The following is a 21,448-nucleotide window of genomic DNA, read 5'->3' as shown; positions in this document are numbered from 1 at the left end:
AAAGATCATGAGACTCTTATCTCCAGTTAACCATCAGAAAACAGGAAATGAAGCTGTGGCTCATAAAGGGGTAGAGCACTAGCCTTGAGCAGAAAAGCTCAAGTACAGCATCCAGGCCCTGAGTTCAAGCCCCATGACCCACAAAAATAAAAAAACAAAAAAACAATGAGATGTTGAGGAGGATGTGAGCAAAAAAAGGAAACCCAGTACACTATTGGTGGGAATGTAAACTTGTTCAACCACTCTGGAAAGCAGTGTGGAGGCTCCTCAAAACAAAACAAAACAAAAATTAAATATAGAACTACCCTGTGATCCAACAATTCTACTCTTAGGCATTTATCCAAAAGATTACAAACTAGGATACAGTAAGGCCACCTGCACAACCATGCTCATTGCAGCACTATTCACCATCGTCAAGGTATAGAATCAGCTCAGATTCCCTTCAGTGGACAAATGGATCAAGAAAATGGACAGATGGACCAAGAAAATGTGGCATAGATACACAGTGGAATTATACTCATTCATTAGAATGATATTGAGTCATTAGCAAAGAAATGGAAAGACCTGGAAAAAAATGTCAAGCAAGTCAGGCCTAGAAGGACAAAAAATGTGTTTTCTCTCATACGTGTAAACTAGAATTAATTTATAAATATTCATTTTGGGTTGGTATCCAAGTACAGATAAGGGTATTAACCCAAATACGGTAGATTCAGGAGAGAACTCAAATGATGTAATTCCTTAGAAAGACTATCCTAGAGTCCAACAAAATAACCATCAGGAAAGGTACTCAAAGGGAAGGGGGATCAGTGGGAGGAGGCAGATGAATGAAGAAAGGGGAAATGATGCAGTCATAAGATGCAATGCCTATCCTACAAAATTAGGAAAATTGAGGTAGGTAGTAGGGGTGGGGTTGGGAAGGTTGGGGGAAAGTGATAAAAGGATTGACATTGATCAAGATTCACTGTATTCATTTATTGAATACACTGAATTCAACAATTCATTGTTGAAGGGCAAGCTCTTTTGTACAACTACTTACAGGTAAGCTAAGCCTTCTTTTAAACAAAACATTGCAGTAGAAGAGATAAAATATCTCCCTCCAGCAAGACAGTGTAATGGAAACTCAGTTTTTGGTCCTGAATACAAATCTCATCCATTTATTTATGGTGACACTGACATTCTCTACCCCCTTTCTGTACCCTTAAAACATGACCTGCTTCCTACCAACACACACACACACAAAATCTGAGTCTTTACCCCCTACTAAACCATCTTCATCTTTAAAGCCTTGCCATGAGTCATCTTAAGTTTCTAACCTTGGTGAAACTAGGGGACACTAGAGAGGCAAGCAGCTCAGACAGTGGCTGAGGCCACCTGCTCCACTAAGGGTAAACAGGACCCAAAAAGGGCTACAGGAAGGGTTCCTCGCTTCCTTAGATCCCTAACTTCTCTATGTCTCCATGCAAACCCTGGTCTATCAGACATCCTGTGCCTAAAGACCCAGAGAACATCAGGGATAAAAAAGACCACAAAGTTGTTGTTGTTGTTTTTAATGAGCTAAACTTTAAAGCCTAATTCCTCTCTTTAAGCTCTACTTGGTTTTCTGGTTGGGAAACACTAACTTGAAAATTCTAACTTTCCAGCTCAAAAATTATGTACCTACCCTGGCCATTTCCATCCTTGATGTACCTACCTTAGTTAATTCCACCTTTGAGATACTTTGTTGAAGCAGTGGCTTCCTAATTATGAACTAAAATTCACTTTCTTTAAATCTGCTTCTACCTCTCTCCCTAACCCAGGGTCACAGAACATAAGTTGAATCTCTTTTGTGAGAAACTTCCAATGTTCATCACTGTTTCTTCCCTGATGCCTCTCTTCTCCAGGCCACAACAGCTTCTCTTCCACAGCCCCTGCCGTTCTTCTTTGGCATTAAGTCTCTTCTTACTACTTGACCATTCTCTGAACAGTGTCCTGTCTAAGATGTTCTCTAACAAACCTATTTCACTCACTCCATGTGAGCACTCATTCAGAATCTTATTATTTTGTGTATGTGTCAGTACTAGGCTTTGAATTCAGACTGAGTGCTGTCGCTTAGTTCTTTGCTCAAGGCTGGTGCTCTGCCACTTGGGCCACACCTCTACTTCCTGAATCATCTTAATCCCATGCTCCCTATTCTTTTTAAAAATTATTGAGGTCTCTAGGGTCCTTTTGTTTATGTGGATTATGTGCACCCATACTAGAACATTGGAAATTAAAATGGAAACCATTAAAAATAGTTGTTTGTTACTATGCTCACTCCTTTAAAAATTAAGCTTGTAATTACAATATGGTTCCTGAATTCTGAATATGTCCCTAACAAATGGAAATACTAACTCAAAGATGGTCCATAACAATATTATTCACAGTAGCTAAGAGGTAGAAACAATCCTGATGTCTTTGCATGGATGAATAGACAGAATGTCTAGGATTACATGTCTAGGATTACAAGTGTGAGGCACCAGCATCTGGCATCAAGTATTTTTGAATAACGAATTGTAGGAATAACAACATATATAAATATACTCACAAATAAGAAGTAAGATTCATTTAAATGTTTCAGTTTTTAAAAATTTTGTAACTCAAACTCATAAGTGCTTTTCTTCTAAATAGCCATCTTACTTCATTATGCAGAAGTGACTTGTGTGGACTTACAGAATATTATAAAGATGCGTATTCATATTTAATAACATTAATAACTATTTCCTAATTCTTCAAGAACACTCAAGTAAAATTCCTCACTGTGACTATACAGTGGTAGCAAATAAGCACCACAGACTTCTCAGTAGAGTCAGTATCAGTTCCTTGATTTGTATATTAGTGATAGCTGCAAAATGCTAATTTGCATACAATTTGGTATAAAAGTTTGCACAATAAACAATGCAAAAAAGAAGTCATTATTATTGTTATACAATACCTTTGCTCAGGAATGGTCTTAGAAGCCATCAGAGATCCATAGATCATATTTTAAGAACCAACCACTGCACTATGGGCTAGAGACATGGCTCAAGTGATAGAGTACTTACCTAGCAAGCATGAGACCCTGGGTTCAAATCCCAGTATTGCTGAAATAATAAAATTAAATAAAGTTAAATAAAATTAAATATTGTAGCTGGGCGCTGGTGGCTCACGCCTGTAATCCTAGCTACTCAGGAGGCTGAGATCTGAGGATCGCAGTTCAAAGCCAGCCCGGGCAGGAGAGACTGTGAGACTCCTATCTCCAATAAACCACCAGAAAACAGGAAGTGGTGCTGTAGCTCAAGTGGTAGAGCGCTCGCCTTGAGCTGAAGAGCTGAGGGACAGCGCCCAGGCCCAGAGTTCAAGCCCCACGAGTGACAAAAAAAAAAAAAAATTAAATATTGTACAGAACGACCACTTTCAATGTGTTTGTACAGCAGATTTCCTCTTCTTGTGTAATTTATTTTTAAAAAAGATCTTGTTAACCAGGTGCTGGTGGCTTATGCCTGTAATCCTAACTACATAAGAGAGTGAGATCTGAGGCTCGTGGTTCAAAGCTAGCCCAGGCCGGAAAGTGTGTGAGAGTCTTATCTCCACTAAAGTACCCAAAGAAAGGCAGAAGTACAGCTGTGGCTCAAGTGGTAGAGTGCTAGCCTTGAGCAAAAGAAGCTCAGGAACAGCGCCCAAACCCTGAGTTTAAGCTCTAGGTCTGGCACTCACACTCACACTCACAAAGATCTTGTTACTAAATCATGGTTTAACCTGGTATGTCTTACTGTGTTGTCCTTTGTTATTGTTCTGCTGTATGTGTGTATGTGTGTGTATGTGTGTTTGTGTGTACATGTTGCTGGGAATTGGGCCCAGACCCTGTTTGGGCAAGCATTCAACTACCCCCTCAACTCACTATCCTGCTTTGACTAAAATTTTATAAATAACTTAGATGGCTAGTGAATTTAGTTTGCTTTTGGTATAACAAGCGTTTTTAGGAGTTCTAGAAACCTTCAAGTATTGAAAATGTTTAGAAAGAATAACTTGTTTTCAATTGTGTTTTGGAATCATTTCCTTTTGCATAATGAAGCTTTTAAAGTCCTTCCTGGGAATCATAGACTTTTCAGTTGGAAATAATTTTATGTATTTCCTTAGTTATTTTGAGAGGAAATTAGCTTGAAATGGTAGAACATAGTTTGGTGATATAATTTTATTGGTAATAATTAATGTCAAGGTAATAGGAGACAAAAACAAATAAGACCTGGTCCTTTTCTTGAATTTAGTCTAATCAAAAAGATAAATGATCTGAATATCATATTGTAATCTGGTACATGCTATAACAGAGAAACATAATGTTCTAACCTATCAACCTACCTTCCTTCCTTCCTCTTCTTTTCTCTCCTTTCCTTTCCCTTCCTTTTCCTTTTCCCTTCCCTTTCCCTTTTCTCTACCCTTCTCCTTTTCCTTCCCTTCCCCTCTCCTCCCTTCCCTTTTCCCCTTTCCCCTTTCCCTGAATGTTCATAAATTACTCCTTTCCTTTCCTTTTCTTTCCCCTCTCTTTTTCTCTCTTTCTCTTTCTTCCTCAACCTCCCTCCTTCCCCTTTCTCTTTTTCTTTCTTTCTTTCTCTCTCTCTTTCTTTCTTTCTCTCTGTCTGTCTCTCTCTTTCTTTCTTTCTTCCTTCCTCTCTTTCTTTCTTCCTTCCTCTCTTTCTTTCTTTCCCTCCCTCCCTTTCTTTCTCTCTCTTTCTCTTTCTTTTTCTTTCTTTCTCTTTCATTCTTTCTTTCTTTCTTTTTCTTTCTTTCCTTTTTCTTTCTCTTTCTTTCTTTCTTTCTTTCTTTCTTTCTTTCTTTCTTTCTTTCTTTCTCTCTCTCTCTCTCTTTCTTTCTTTCTCTCTCTCTCTCTCTTTCTTTCTTTCTCTCTCTCTCTCTCTTTCTTTCTTTCTTTCTTTCTTTCTTTCTTTCTTTTTTTCTTTCATTCTTTCTCTTTCTTTCTTTCTTTCTCCCCTTTCTTTTTCCCCTTTCTTTTTCCCTTGTTTTGGTGGTACTCCCCAATACCACCAACTCATGGCCCATTCTGGCCCACTTGCTAGCTTACTAGACTGGCATTTTGTGGAGATGTTGGATATAATATTAAGAGAACATATTTATAACATCAAAATCTTCTCCTAGTGAGACCTTAAAAATGTTAAGTGTTCATAAATTACACATTTTTTTTTGTGAGTGGACTGCAGGGTACCACCACAAATCTTTTATTTTAAAAGTAGGTAAGAAAAATCTTCTGAGCTATTGTTGATGTGTCTTAAGATGCTTTAAATCACAAAGTAAAATTTTCAAATAGTACTCACATTTATATGTTCTTAAAAATCTTTATTAGCAACATGTATGAGCCCAAATGATTTACTTGTTACCTCTTCTTCTTTTTCTAAAAACCAGGCCAGTCTTCAGAGACCTGAGATTAGACTTGAATCACTAAAAGAAGATATTAAGGAATTCTTTAAAATATCAGGTTTGTATTTTTCTCCTTAGCTTTTAAGTATCTCCAGATTTTAGTTAACTAATCTGAAATTGGAAAACTGTGGTTGAATAGGTTTCTCCTTGGACAGAAATAGAACTATAAGACATCAGTAAAATGGTACTGAAATCCAGGAACATTGTTGGAATGACTGTTTTGAAATAATCAGTTTTAAATATTGTTTATTCTCTGGATCAAAATACATCTCAAATGTGGCAAGTATTTGCTTCACTAAGCAACTTTTCTTTGTACTTTTCAATTGTGGCTTTCCCCCCTCATGCATTGTTTTTCCTGTGTCTTTACTATGCTTTCAAAAAAAACCCCACAGACAACAACAACAACAGCAACAAAAATTGTAACTTCCTACACCAAGCTCTGCACCTGGATCTGTGATACTGAATAGAAATAACTCAGAGTAATGGCCACTTTATGGACCAGTGAATTATTCACTACTTATTTTGGCTCTGTCTTTGGTTCTTATTACCCTCCTCTCCTGTTCAGAGCATCAGTAGTAAAGTAGTAAAAGATTTTGGTATTCATTGATGACTTTGCTCCTCACTATTAGCCAGTGTTTTTGGTGATTGTGGAGGAAGTACCAGCTGACAGAGTATTTGTGGCTGACAAAGTTCTTTCACAAATGATTCTCAAGATTTAGTGAGTTAAATTTAATTATGGTGCATGTTCATATAAAAGCCAATATACACTTACTATTTTTTTCCCTTTAAAAACAGGTTGGGAGAAGAAACTTCAGAATGCTGTTTATAGTGAACTCAGTGTGTGAGTTTTTTTCCATCTGTTTTTCAATGTTGTTTTCTTGTTACATTTACTTTGTAAGTAATAACATCAGTATTGTCATGTATACGTATTACATTGTTATTTTTCATTTGTATGTATATAACATTTTAAGTAAATTATAATTCAGACTTACTGCTTTCTTGCTGAGAATTAATAATTTTGATTTTTTAAACACCATATATTATATTATCAGTTCATTCAACCAGTGTAATTAAAGCATTTCTCTTGATATTTTGGATAAGTTACTAAACGAAGCGTACTAACATTCTTTTTATTGTTGCAGTTTTGAATATTATACTTTTTTCTATCCTTACAAACTGAACATTCTAAACACAATTGCCTTTTTTCTTTGTAAAATTGGTGTCATTATTAAGAACCTCAGTGTTTCTGTTTATTTAGATTTACCAGGGTCATTTTACCATTACAAAATATAGAGAGAACATTTGCTTTGTGCTTTATTCAACACCCCATTATTTATCAGCTATTCATTGGATTCCTATCATATGCCAGCACTATGGGAGGCACTAGTATAGTATAGAAAAATAAGTAGAATTCCTGTTCACACTCTGCTGTTACACTTTGGACCAGCGGTTTTATGAGAAGTCAGCTTGTGGTTCTCCATTACGGGAAGCTGATTGTGCTACTGCAAGTATAAGTCCTATGACTAATTTTGATAGGAGTTATGAGTGGTTGCAAAAGAGATTATTGAACCATTATACTTTCCCAGTATTTCCATATGAGATTGCATACAAGTCTGAACATCAGCCATTATTTTCCATCTGTTCTGCCTTTTTCTACTCTACAAACCTCCCAAACATACCCACCTTAGAGTCTTTGCTTCCTGTTTCTATACCTGGAATATTCTTTACCAGATCTTTGTATGATTTGCTCCTTCTAATTCATGTTTTAGTCCAATAATCTGATTATAGTTTCCTGAACAGCTAGTATTACAGATGTGAGCCACCATGACTAGGTGAGGATAGTGTCTTAATCATTAGTGTACACTTGATACCTAGAAAGGCTCATGTACTTATTGACTAGATGCATTTTCTTATTAACACTATATATATATATATATATATATATATATATATATATATATATAAACACTATATATTTTGAGTATAAAACAATGTTATAAGAAAATAGAATTTATAATAATTAAAAATTTAAATTTTAGGGCTGGGAAGGTGACTCAGTGGTAGAGTGCTTGCCTTGCATGCATGAGGCCCTGGGTTCGATTCCTTAGCATTTCATAAGCAGAAAAAGCCAGAAGTGGTGCTGTGGCTCAAGTGGTAGAGTGCTAGCGTTGAGCTGAAGAGCTGAGGAATAGCACCCAGGCCCAGAGTTCAGGCCCCATGACCAACAAAAATAAATAAATAAATAATTAGATTTTATTACATTTGTAAATTTATGTATTATATATTAAAACATGGCTCTTTTCAAAAATGGTGTTAATGTTATAATTTCACTTATGTAAAAATATAATCACATATTCAAGGAAATTGAGAAAAATAAAATTTGTTAATATATTAATAGATGTTTTTAACCTTTAAATTCCTCTGAATTTGTCATATTTGTATGCAAAAAGCAATAGTTAAAAGTTCCATGAAGCCAAATGCTGGTAGCTCACACCTGTAATCCTAGCTATTCAGTAGACTGAGATCTGAGGATTCTGGTTGGAAGCCAACCTGGGCAGGAAACTCCATGAGAATTATCTCTAATAAACTACTCAAAAAAGCTGGAAGTGGCACTGTGTCTCAAGTGGTAGAGCACCTGCCTTGAGCAAAAGAAGCTCAGGGACAGTGCCCAGGCCCAGAGTTCAAAAAAAAAGTTTCATGATTATTTATAATAGGATAGTTATACAAAGATTACTTCATTTTATGAAGTCAGTCTATAACACATTTAGCTTTCAACATGTTATTACAGTTTTAATCTAGAATTTCTTCGTGAGTATAAACTGGATATGGTATGTGCCTGCAATCTCAGACTTGGAAGGTTGAGACAGGAGAATTAAGAGTTCCAGGCCAGCCTAGAAAGAATGGGATTTTGTCTAAAATAAACAATAGCCTGATAAGAACCAAATTTTCATAGGTCTTTGTATCTGGGTAAATACATCAAGCCGCTAACAAGTTCTATTTCATTTATAACACAGATGCAGAGATATATAAACTCGTGCCCAGAGGACTAAGTATCAAGAGTAATGTATGATATTTAGCTACCTCTCTTTGCTTCTAGGTGTCCTTTACCAAGCCATCCTGCTGCACCTCCTGAACATCTGAAGGAGCCCTTGGTGTACATGAGAAAAGCACAGGTTGGCTAGTGTTTATTTTCCTTTTATTTTCCCATTTCAAGTAATGTAGAGTAAGGTTCTTATTGATGTCAGCAGTATATATTACTCATTGTATAAGAGACCGGATGAGAATCTCTTCAGTGATGTAATTAGTACTTGCACACTTTTCCTTTTATTTTCAGTAATCAAGGATACTATAATTGACTTTAGTAACCTGGAAAAAAGTTGAATAGAAGGGAAAGAAATCACATACCATTAATTTTCCCTATTCTGAAATTTAAAACATAACAAAAGCATTATATGGCAGTCTATTTCCCATGGCCTGTGATAGTAAAATAAGAATGCACCAGCACCTTCTTCTTTTAAAACTTAGCCTTTGAAGCCAGCACTACAGATACTGTCTCTAAAATACATTTGATTTCACAGCAGGCTTTCCTTACTAATGAGATGGTAGCAACTAAAAGATCAGTTCAAAAGAATGAAACAAGCCGGGTGCCCATGGCTCATGCCTGTATAACTCCTAGCTACTTAGAAGGCTGAGATTTGAGGATTGCAGTTTGAAGCCAGCCTGAGCAGAAAAGTCCCCATGAGACTAACCTAAAAAACAACAACAAAAACCAAAATACCAAAAATCTTCCAAACCCGTAGTAGAGCTGTTGCTCAAAGTGGTAGAGCACGAGGCTTAAGCAAAATGAGCTTAGGGGCAGTGCCCAAGTCCTCAGTTCAAGCCCCATGACCAATCAAAAAGAAAAGAAAAAGAATGAAACAAAATGTTTGAAACAGAAAATTACACAAAGCTGTTAAAATAGGAATTTGGTGTCTATTACACACTCTTGAGTCCTGTAACCTTTCCTCCCCTGGCACTATGCTCATGAGCCTTCTCCCAGTGCTTGCATAGGGCTGTCCAACTGCTGAGATGCACTTTGGGTATCAGAGTTGACTTCAGACATTAATTGTAAAAAAGCTCAAATATATCCTAAATAACTCCCATGAACCTATCACAGTTATCATCAAGGTTTTGTGGCTCTTGAAAATTTTGTTACTGTAAGATTTTTACTTTCCAAGTTCAGTTTAGTTTAAAAAAATTATATCAATGCAATATAAACAAAAGCATGGAGGTATTTGAGGAAAAACACAATATATTTCTGCTGCTAGCTGTTATCCAGAGTGTCACATATTAGTTAGTTTTGCATATCTGGGGCCAAAATACCAAACTGAAACAGTCTAAGGAAAGAAAGATTTATTTTGTTCCTGGTTTTAGAGGTTCAGTCCATGGTGGAGTGGCTTCACATGGTGAGTGTCATGGTGGCGGGAGTTTGTGATGTGAGGTGTAATCTTCAAGGCATAACCTCCAGTGACAAAGTCCCTCTAGTGAGGCCCCAGCTCCTAAAGTTTTCAGAATCTCCCAAAATAGTGACACCAGCTTAGCATCAGTGTCTAATAGCTGAGCCTACAGGGGACATTGCATATTCACATCATAACAGACCAGATAATATTTATCAATTTGTCATAAAAACAAAAGAGGTAAGTAATATGTAAGTAATATTGTGAGGGCTTTTGTTGTAAAAATTCCAATACAACAAAATAAAACTACAAAGACTGGTCTAAATATTTTCTTTGGAAATTCCAGCAAATATAGAAAAAAAATATGTTTTAGCATAATAAGTGTAAGGAACAAAATAAAGATTTTCTATCATGACTGAAGAGGTATGATAATCTGTTGATGGCAGAGTCTTGCTGTATATATGGATGGCATCCCTCTCTTTTCTATCCAGACTTTCCTACTGGATCTGAGATCAGCACAATATCCCCCTGGTTAAGTCTGCTTGCCAACAATTTTTATAGGCTGACAAAGGAAGAGCTTTAAAATACATGTTTAGCCAGTTAAACCATCAAAGTAAGAACAACAAAAGCATACTACCTTGCACATCAGCAGGGTAGTCTAGATTGCAGATTTATCAGCCAAAATGTTGATGAGTTATAGTGTAACCTAAATTCTTATACTTCAGTAGTGGGAAAGTAAAGTGGTACACACTTTGGAAAAAATTTGTCACTTTCACATGAAAAGAAACATGTATGTCTAAAACCTACAAACAGATATGTCTTCATATCTTGGCTCTACAGAAAACCTCACATAAGAATATTTTTATAGCTGTATGCATATGAGCCCCAAACTGCAAATAGCCCAGTGTTCATTAATTGGAAAATAATGAGCTTTTTTTTTTTTTTTTTTTTTTTACAATAGACTATTATTGTGAAAGAAGGAGAAACACACTATTGGTACCCTCAGTAATAGGAATAAATCCCCAAAGATTATACTGAATAAAAGAATGCTTATAATCAGTGTGTGCAGTACATTGATATGAAGTTCTAGAATGGAGAAAATCTATGCTAGAAAATTTCAGAACAATGACTGAGTCTGGTAGTTTGAGAGTAGAGATTTTGTTGTGGGTGTAGTCATTTGTGGTGTCCTGATAATGGTTTAAGCTAGATCTTATGGATTGAAATACTTAGGCTGTGTATTTTGTTTTACATTAATTTTCCTTCAAATGAAAAAAGAGGAGCCCCAAAATGCTAAACTCTACTTCATGATACATATTCAAGTATTTAAGGGAAAGTATGTTATGTCCACAACTTGTTTTGAAATGCAAACAAAAAGAAGATGGATCATTAGGTATAAAGAAAGATGCACAGTCAGTCAGAATTTAGGTTGTATGCATATGCACATTCAGTGAAGTTTTTCTTCTAATTTTTTCTGTTTTTGGAAATTTTATAATAAGCTATAGGGAGAAAGAAATAATAAATAATGACCAAAAAAGAACATCTTGTAGCACAGAAAAATTCTGCATTAATAAAACATTTTACTGGGAAATAGCAATATACATTCATTATACATTATTAGGGCTGTATTTGCATTGTTAAGCAGTTATAATAGAAACTATGGCCTGAGAAAACCCTAAAATATTCTACTTTCTGCTCTTTTACAGATGCCTTTCAAGCCCAGCCTAAATTATTCATTTTTTAAGAGCAGTGTCTGCTTTTCTGCCTTCAACATTGAGCATAGCCCACAGAACACTTTGGATAAATATTTGAACTACTTGATTCTTTAACCACAGTCATACTCATTACTCCTGTCTCAGCCAGAACTTTCCTTGCTGTGACAAATTTCTGAAAGAACAACTTAGAGGAGGAAGTTTTGTTTTAGTTTGCAGGTTTGAGTCCATGGTCAGTAGCTTCACTGCTCTGGGCATGGTGGCACATAGAGCTGCTTATCTCCTGGTGGACAGGAAGCAAGGAAAAGGAGAAGCACCGCCTCTCAGTATGCCATCTTGTCATAAATTCATCAATGGGTTAATGCCGTGATTAGGGCACAGCCCTCAGTATCCAGTAGCTTCCCAGAAGCCCATCAGTTTTCAGTCGTGTCCTCAGTACATGCACCTATGGCAGGGGGAGAGGGTAGATTTCATATTCTAACTGCAGTGCTCTTCTGCCAGTTAGTGTTTGCCTGTTTCCCTGCTTTTGTTCTCTTTGGAACATCCAATTTTTGTATTCCAACCATAATACTCTACTGCGCATTCATGTCTGTCGTCCTGCATTTGTTCTCCATGAGGCATCCAGTTATGCCCTTCCCTGTTCTCTTGGGCAGCTGTCTCCTCTTCACCTGAGAGCTGTTTAGTCTGGATCTTGGCTATTCATTGCACTTTGTAATCTCTTCCTCCCTTGACTTCTCTCTTGTGTGTCTTTCTAGTCCCCACCCTCAACCTGCTTTTATCTTGTGATCTTCTTCCAAGCTGTGGGCGTTTTTTGTTTTTGTTTTTTGGAGGGGAAAAGCACATAATTCTATTAGTCTAAATTCGTTTATTTACTTTTAATACTTTTTTTTTTGCTGTCACTATACTTTTGCACTCATTATGTAATATCTGCCTTCTATTTAGATTGTTTTTAAGTTATTCTGTGTTTGAGAAGCTCACACATTTTCAACATTAGCCACTTTATTTATTTTTTTATTTTTTATTTTTTATCTTTTTTGGGTCTGGTCGTGGGGCCTGAACTCTGGGCCTAGGCACTGTCCCTCAGCTCTTCAGCTCAAGGCTAGCACTCTACCACTTGAGCCACAGCGCCACTTCGGGCTTTTTTCTTTTTTGCTTATGTGGTACTGAGGAATCGAACCCAGGGCCTCAGGCATGCAAGGCAAGCGCTCTACCACTGAGCCACCTTCCCACCCCTCAACATTAGCCACTTTATTGCAAATATCCTGGGAGACATTGATCAAGATGCATTGTATTTATAAACTGCTTTGTTGAATAGCAACTCCTTTGTATAACTACTAAGATAATAAAATATATTTTAAAAATGTGTTGATTGTTTTACCCAAGTTTCCACAGCTCCCCTCTTTGGAGCCATATCTCTTTTTGCCCTTGCACTCTGTGACTGGCTGTCTTCTGTGAGCTCAGACACAAGATGTTTAACACTGGCTGATCGTTTTCTTAAAGTGAGCATTTCTTCCTGACTCCTTGTTTCTCTTAAGTATCCTGATCGCTATTACAGCAATTTAGATCTAAGACATCTTTCATCTCAGTTTTCACATACAGATAGTTATTGAGGTCTATAAATAACTTTTCTCTGTACTGTATTCCTATAGTCTTCTCTTTGCATTACCAAGGCTATTACTGTGTTGATGTTGATGATGTTGTTAATGAAGACTTTCTCTTCCTTCCTCCCTCCCTCCCTCCCTCCCTCCCTCCCTCCCTCCCTCCCTCCCTCCCTCCCTCCCTCCCTTCCTTCCTTCCTTCCTTCCTTCCTTCCTTTCCTTTCCTTTCCTTTCCTTTCCTTTCTCTCTTTCTCTTTCTTTCTTTCTTTCTTTCTTCTTTTTTTCTTTTCTTTTCTTTTTTGTCATGGGGCCAGAATTCTGGGCCTGTGCTCTGTCCCTCAGCTCTTCAGCTTAAGGCTAGTGCTCTACCACTTGAGCCACAGCACCACTTCCAGATTTTTCTGTTTATGTGGTGCTGAGAAATTGAACTCAGGGCCTCATGCATGCAAGACAGGCACTCTACCACTGAGCCACCTTCCCAGCCTGATCATGAAGATTTTTATGTACTTACTTTTTTCAGACATTGTGCTTTAATTTACTTTCTTGTCTTATTCTTACAGTTAGCTTTCAGTCTGTCTTTCCCATCAGCATATATATATATATATATATATATATATATATATATATATACTTTCAGTACTATTAATTTTAATTAGAAGCAATAAAGCTTTATAATATATCCACTGCCTTTTAATAAACCTCAGTGACTTCCAGTTGTCTAACAAATGAAATTCTTGCTCCAAAACCCAACATTTAAGAATTTTTATTATCTGTTTCTAGCTTCTCTTTCCACATTATAAATCTCTACTGTCTTGTAAAATGCATTATGTAGTATCCAAATGAATTCTGTCTTTCCCATCCTGGAAAGCTCTTACTGCTTGCTTTATGAAAGTTCCATCTACTATGTGAGGATCAGCTCAGATGGTATTTCTTCTTTGATGATGCTCTTGAGACCCCTGCTGAAAGAGATTTATCCTTTGAACTCTTCTAGCTCCTTAGCATCTTATAATCTATATCATGAATTGCCTCTATTATAGCAATATGTATCTTAGAATATATAATACAGTATATAGTATTTAGTATATTATTAATATATTAATAACATATCTTAGAATACATAATATAGTATATCATTATTAATATATTAATAATATAATAAATCTTTCTGACTTTTGTTGTATTCCTCTTCAAAGAATTAACAGTTTAAAAACATTTTTTGTATACTTGTCATGTCTAATACGCAGACCTTTATGTAGTTGGAGCTTAGATAATGTTAAGCTACTAGTAAAACAGTTTGCCATCTTTTCTACTAAATATTAATATTTATTACTTACTGAATGCTTTCTGAGTAGAAGACACTAACTAATGCTATGGAGGTCAGAAAGAAATTAGAGCTGAATGCCAGTGGCTTATGCCTGTAATCCTATCTACTTCAGGAGGCTGAGATCTGAGGATCATGGTTCAAAGCCTGCCTGGGAAGGAAAGTCCATGAGACTCTTATCTCCAATAAACCACCAGAAAACCAGAGTAGCACTGTGGCTCAAGTGGTAGAGTGCTCGCCTTGAGCTGAAGAGCTGAGGGACAGTGCCCAGGCCCAGAGTTCAAACCCCACGACCGATATAAAAGAAACAGAGAGCGAGAGAGAGAGGGAGAGAGAGAGAGAAAGAAAGAGTAAAGAAAGAAAAAACATATACGGATCCCGCCTTTAGGTAACCACTTGGCTGAGTTATTGAAATGAGACTTGACACAAGTGATTGAGACTTGGGTAGAAAGTGCTGACAGAAGGAGATGGCCAATTGGCTGGGAAGGTGGCTGGCTCAGTGGTAGAGTGCTTGCCTAGCATGTTTGAGGCCCTGGGTTCAATTCCCCAACATCACACAAGCAGAAAAAGCTGGAAGTGGTGCTGTGGTTCAAGTGGTAGAGCACTAGCCTTGAGCTGAAGAGCTGAGAGATAGCACCCAGACCCAGAGTTCAGGCCCCACAAGCGACAAAAAAAAAAAAAAAAAAAAAAAAAGAGATGGCCAGGAAGCTTTGCATGAGGACTTGGAGATACGGTTTTCTCTTTGCTCCTTATTAAAAAAATGAAAAAAAGTTGTACAAACATAGTTGTGCTTTTCTCTCCCTCTCTCTTTTTTTTTTAATTAAGTGAGCCCTGGGCAGGAAATAGTTTAGAACTGTACCCTGGAAAAAATTGACTCCTTTTGTTTTCTATGGAAGTTTTATGAGTTAATTTTAAATTCCCTTAGTCCTCGATTATGTCTTCAGCTCTTTGTAGCTTTTGGCAAGGTTGGTAGGAATGTAATTTTTATGAATGAAGAAATTATGGGGCTTTTTTGTTGAGACATACCAAGAGGTACACCATAAAAAAAGGAGCCTGAGGACAAATGGCTTAGAAATCTGAGCATCTGCTTTTCTGTGGATGATTTTATTATTCTTAATAGGTTGATATTTTAGAAGGCTTTTGAAAAGTAAATTAGTATGATATAGTTCTTGCAATTAGTGAGCTGATATTAATTCATACATTATTAACTTGTTTGTACTTTATTGTGATTTTCTTAGCTTTACCCTATATTCTTTTTTGTCCCATGATTCCATCAATGGTCACATTACATTTGGTTGTCATGTCTCTTTAGGCTCCTCTTACCTATAACAGTTTCTTAGACTCTTATTATTTTTGATGGGCTTAACAGTTTTGGGAAGTACTGGTCAGGTATTTTATAGAAATACTTCTTGTTTAGAATTTTTCTGATGTTTTTCTCATGACTACACTGGGATTGTGGTTTTGAAGAGAAAGATGATGCTCCTTTCTTGAGAGAATTTTCTATATGGAAGAGTTCTCTTTTTCCCCAGTTATTTGTTCAGTGACTTATTTATATCAATATAGACTTACAAGTCCATTATCTTTCTTTCTCTGTGCATTCTCTCTTTCCCCTCCTCCCTTCTCTCCCTGCAAGGGGGGGGATTTATTCTAGTGTCTTACATGCTAGGTACACAGACTACCATCTCCAGCCCAGACTCCTGGTTATTTATGTTATACTTGGAGTTTTAATCCAGTACTCCATTTTGTTGCTCACATTTTATTTTGGCAGTCTCAGAGAAGTATTTAAAACAGTCTCAGAGAAGTGGTTCTACAGTAAACCGTTCAATCCATATAAGATACATTGGGAACTACTTTGCTGCACCTTTCAAATTTGAAGAGACCGATGTACTCTGACTGATGTCCTATCCGCTTATCTCTATCGCCTGAGTAGCTGAGAGTATAATAGCAATGTGCCACCATACTGATCCTTGTTTGTTTGTTTGTTTTTTGAGTTAGTGTCTCATTGTATAGCCCGGGCTGGCCTTGAATACAAAATCCTCTTGGCTTCATGTGCTGATTATATGCACCATCCTGACATATTTTTTCTATTGCTTTATCTAACTTACTTGGAAGAAAAGTGTTATTTCCATAATCAGAGCAAAATTAATAAAAAGCTGAATCTGGGTAATGTTGTAAGTGCCACACCAAATTCACCTATGAGATCCTGTCTCAAAGCAAAAAGAACAGAGTTTTTAATTACATAGTTTCATTTTTTATAAGCTCTATGTTTATTATATGGTTTATAGATATAATGACATTCATTTTTGTTGCTTACATTTCTGCTATAAAAAGTAGCAAGAGCCTGGAGTGGTATACACCTGTAATCCCAGCTTCTCAAGAAGTGAAGGTAAAAAGAGCAAGGTTTGAGGTCGAGTTAGTATGAAATCCCACCTCAAAAACAAGATAAAAACAAGCATGAGGTCCTGGCTACACAAAGAAAGGGAGGGAGGGAGGAAGATAAGGAAGGAGGGAGAAAAAAGAAAGGAAGAAAAAGGGAGGAGGAAGAAAAAAGGAAGTAGGGAAGAAAACAGGAAAGAAAAAAGTAGCAAGGCTACAATATTTGTTTAAAAGATTTTTAGTGCAATTGTTATTCTTTCATAAAACTTTTGCTTTTCTTGGCTTAGAAACTACCTTATTCATAATACTTCTGAAATCTCTGAGTCAATATTGTAGATTCAAATTCACAGAGACAGTGATTTGAAGCAATAGCAATTTTATTTAGAGAGGCTATGGATTTGAGTAAAAGGTAAATGTCTTCGTATTTAAACATTTTAAATGTAAAAGGCTATTTTTACTTAAATAACTTTTCTTTTGGCAGGGGGCAGGAGAGAGTCAGGGTCTTACTGTGTAGCAGATTGGCCTAGCTTTTATGAAGTTAACATCCTTTTCCTTTCTTCTTTTGTTCTGGGTTATATCTTAGTTCCTTCTTCAGTTGAACAGCAAAGAAAAAAAGATTTATCCATCATTTCTTTAGTTCTTCATAGTCTTTCTAAGTCTTCATAGCGCTTCATTTAAAAAGTTTTCTCATATGGGCACTGTGGCTCACACCTATAATCCCACCTACTCAGGAGGCTGAGATCTGAGGACTGAGGTTCAAACCCAGGCCAGACAGGAAAGTCAGTGAGATTTTTTTTTTTTCGGGTCCGGTCATGGGGCCTGAACTCTGGCCTGGGTGCTGTCCCTCAGCTCTTCAGCTCAAGAGTAGCGCTCTACCACTTGTGAGCCACAAGTGGTAGAGCCAGCTTTTTTTTTTTTCCTGCTTATGTGGTGCTGAGGAATCGAACTCAGGGCCTCATGCATGCAAGGCAAGCGCTCTACTACTGAGCCACCTTCCCAGCCCTCAATGAGATTTTTATCGCCAAGTAAGCAACAAAAAAACTTCAAGTGGACTGTGGTAGAGAACTAGCCTTGAGCAAAAAAGCTCAAGGCTAGAATAACATTTTAGGATGTTATTCTAAAAGCCCTCATTCTGTTTTGGATGCCAGTCATAATTGAGTAGTAGGGTTAATACTGAATTAGAATAGTGTTATTGCAGCGTCATGTAAACAGTATATAGGCCTAAGAGTGAATAAAATTTCTCAGAATACAGTGTGGATGAGGATATGAGAGTGGAATGTAGGTTGTCTTCTTATAATTAAAGTTTGATTATTAACAAGGTACCCAAATCAGGGCACCTAATAAGTTGTAAAACTTATAAAAAGTATAGCAAAAGGAGAGTATTGAAAATAAACCAGTAAATGGAGTTAGTTTAGGGACTGTTCAATGGAGTTTTAAACTATATCCTTTGGATCCTTTGGATCTCAGTCTCTTGAGTTGGTAGGATAATGAGCTTGCATAGATGAAGTTTTTGTTCATTCATTGCTTGGGGTCATTGTATTAATTTTTAAAATTGCCTTCACATTATTTAGAGTAGAAATATGTTCAATTACTGATTATTTCTTTTGTGCTAGACAAATTGTGTTATGTTCCTTGGTCAATGAAGGATAGGTGTTAGTAGAGACCTATAAGCAAAGGTACTCAATGCTATCTGGAGTAGGAGATGGAGTAAGGGAAACTTCATAGGGGAAATGATATTGAAGCTGTAACCTGAGAAGTGAGTAGAAGGTGGAGCAGAGTATATAGAGCGTATTCCACATAAAGAGATATATTTATTTATTTAAATGTATATTGGAAAGCTATGAATAATGGTAGCTATGTTTAAAGCTATAGACTATCTAATTATTTTTGCTATTGTATGTCACTTTTCAAAGCAGTTTACATATATTCCATCTTTAATTTTTCTAACAATGTAAGAAAATTAGTTATTTCATTTTTTATTGACTCTTTTATGAGTAATATATACAATCTATAGTTTTTGTCTTTTCTTCTTATATCTGAAATTTAGGACTTTATTCTGGTTTTGAAACAAATGAAATGACTATAAGTGGCCTGTATACATTATGGCATTATAGGTTAGCATCAGTAAGAATAATATATTACAATATGTCATGTCTGGATAATATCTAGGACTCCTAAAATTAATATACAGCTTCTAGCTATAAAGAATAAAGGAGATAGGGAGGGGGAAGGCGGGGAAGGGAAGTGAAGGGTAAACAAAGGAGGAGGCTGCAATGCTTGGTAAGGAATGTATGCATTATCCTGCCCATGTAATTGTAGCCCCCCTGTACAGTATGTTCTCAAATAAAATAAAATACAATTAAAAAAAAAAAAAAAGAATAAAGGAGATAGAGACAGAAATCAATTATGTGAAATTGATGGTGACACATTCTAAAAAAATAAGTGGCCTAGACTCTTCAGAAAAGTCAATTTTATCAAAATGAAAATTAAATTAACTTGAAAGGAACATAATAACAAATATAATGCATGAATTTAGAATAGATACTAGATATTAAAAAACTACAAAACATTTAAAGGATAACTGGAAATTTTTATGGACTAAATATTAAACAGTATTATGAAACATCGTTAATGTTTTAGGTGTGCATTGTGATATGAAGGAAAAGCCTTTTTCCAAGTATGGATGCTGCCATTTAGGAGTGCAGTTTCATGTTTGGAAAGTTACAGTGTTTTAGTAGATTATTAATGGGATTCGTAAGTATTGAGTATTTACAAATTTCTTTAATTTACCTTTTTATTATGTGCTATTCCTTCCTCATAATGTTTATCATTTTTTCTTCTGTCCTCATTTTTTTTTTGTTCACAGTTTTCTAGGTTTCAGCCCGTGTTGGGTAGACCTAATGCTTTTAGGCCTCTGGTAGGAATACCATATGACAAAGGCAGGGAGAATATGACAGTGAAACTGCTTACTTTAGGACCAGGAAGCAAAACAGAAAGAGGAAGAGGCAAGGGGTCCATATTCTCCTTCATGTTTATGCTCCCAAAGACCTAGGAACTTCTCACTGGTCCCTACCTCAAAGGTTCTGCCATTTCCCACTTGTGTTATGCTGGGGCCAGGTGGGCCATTCACTGTAGTGCTGCTTCCTTCTCAACTCTAAGGGTAGCCTCTCGCACACTACTGGGCCAATCAGTATTTGTTGAGTGAATTAATGGATGAGAATAACCAATCCCAGCAACCTATGTAACTCATAATAACTTCAGTATTTTTATTCAATATTTTTTATTATTTTAATAAAAAACAATAATCAATTTCTGCATTTGTTTCAGGGAAGTTGGGAAAAAAGAATTTTGAAGAGTTTAAATAGTATGTGCACGGAATTGAGTATCCCATTGGCACGAAAGGTACTTTTAACATTTTATGCTTAACTTTCTGTTCATTAACTACTGAAAAATGTCATGAAGTTATATACTATATATATATATTATATATAAAACTAGTTTGTCAGCTTATTTTGAATTAAAAAAATTTATAAATGCCCATTATATAGATTTTTGCTATGTATGCCTTAATGATATCTGTATTAAACATTTTGTCAAATAGAAATATAGAATCTAAAAAAAAAGAAATATAGAATCTAGAGTATAGATTATGTAGACAATTGCTTGTAAAGATTATGAACCCACTTTTGGGATTTTAATTACCTTTGGCCTCCTTAAATTTTGGCTAATGTAGCACAGTCACCGTATTTCTTGAACTGGAGATGGAGTTCAGTCACATAATGATCTTGTAGCATACCATCTTTCGGTTTTAATGTGAGGAATGAGAAGAATTATCATCTCTGTAGATGATAATCTCTGTAGATCTCTGTATTCGGACCTTATAGTCAACAGGTATGCATCATCTGAAATGGAGGAGGGATGAGAAGAAGGAACAGTCACTGGAAGAATGGTATAGATTCAGATTGTCATGCACAGTAGGAAAGAACAAGGTTCCCTCTGCTTCCTACGTTTGGGTGGCTCTTGCTGTTGAAGACATAGTGGATGTACTCTTTAAGATACCCAAGTCCCTGAAGGTTCACAAGGATGATGTAAAGAAAGGAATAAAGCTACATGGAAACCTAAACATGTAGTTGCCATCATTGCTGAGGTTGCTGGATGAGTACAAGATGTAGGATGTAGCTAAGGAGCCACTTTTTCTTTTGAAATGTACTGGCTAGTACAGGTATTTTGATTGGACTCATATCCTATCTAACATTAGATACAGTGTTATAGTTAAATAATTAAGTGCAATTCTGAAAACATTAGCTATGCCAGGTGAAATTATTTTTTCTTATGGTAGTTTATTTAAACTTTTAAGTAAGTTACTAATTTTTACTTTTAATCTGCACTGCTAAGCTTCAATAATGAAAACAATTAAAAATTACCTTTTTTTTTTTAAGAGACCAGCTTTAGAACAGAAAGAACTTCTTAATAAATGGAATGAAATGGGAACCGATGAACCAGGTATATTAACTTCATTCAAAACATAGCAGTGGGAAAAAAAATTGCGTTCTTAAACAGGGATCCAAAATAATGATACAT

General features: G+C 36.1%; 1 protein-coding gene across 2 annotated transcripts in view; it reads left to right on the top strand.

The window, feature by feature from the left end:
• Tbc1d19 (TBC1 domain family member 19) overlaps window positions 1–21,448 on the top strand; it is a 97,544-nt gene that overhangs the window by 14,123 nt on the left and 61,973 nt on the right. For both annotated transcript variants that reach the window (XM_070012916.1, XM_070012915.1), the window contains exons 2-6: window positions 5,413–5,485; window positions 6,223–6,268; window positions 8,525–8,600; window positions 20,195–20,269; window positions 21,307–21,370. In XM_070012916.1, coding sequence (XP_069869017.1) covers window positions 5,413–5,485; window positions 6,223–6,268; window positions 8,525–8,600; window positions 20,195–20,269; window positions 21,307–21,370 — 334 coding nt within the window. The remainder of the gene's footprint in view (window positions 1–5,412; window positions 5,486–6,222; window positions 6,269–8,524; window positions 8,601–20,194; window positions 20,270–21,306; window positions 21,371–21,448) is intronic.

The sequence above is a fragment of the Dipodomys merriami genome, unplaced genomic scaffold, assembly GCF_024711535.1.
Source record: "Dipodomys merriami isolate MVZ:Mamm:240054 unplaced genomic scaffold, mDipMer1.0.p SCAF_9, whole genome shotgun sequence".
Classification (NCBI taxonomy): domain Eukaryota; kingdom Metazoa; phylum Chordata; class Mammalia; order Rodentia; family Heteromyidae; genus Dipodomys; species Dipodomys merriami.
Note: the sequence above shows the minus strand (reverse complement) of the source record. Positions and strands in the feature narration are given on the sequence as shown.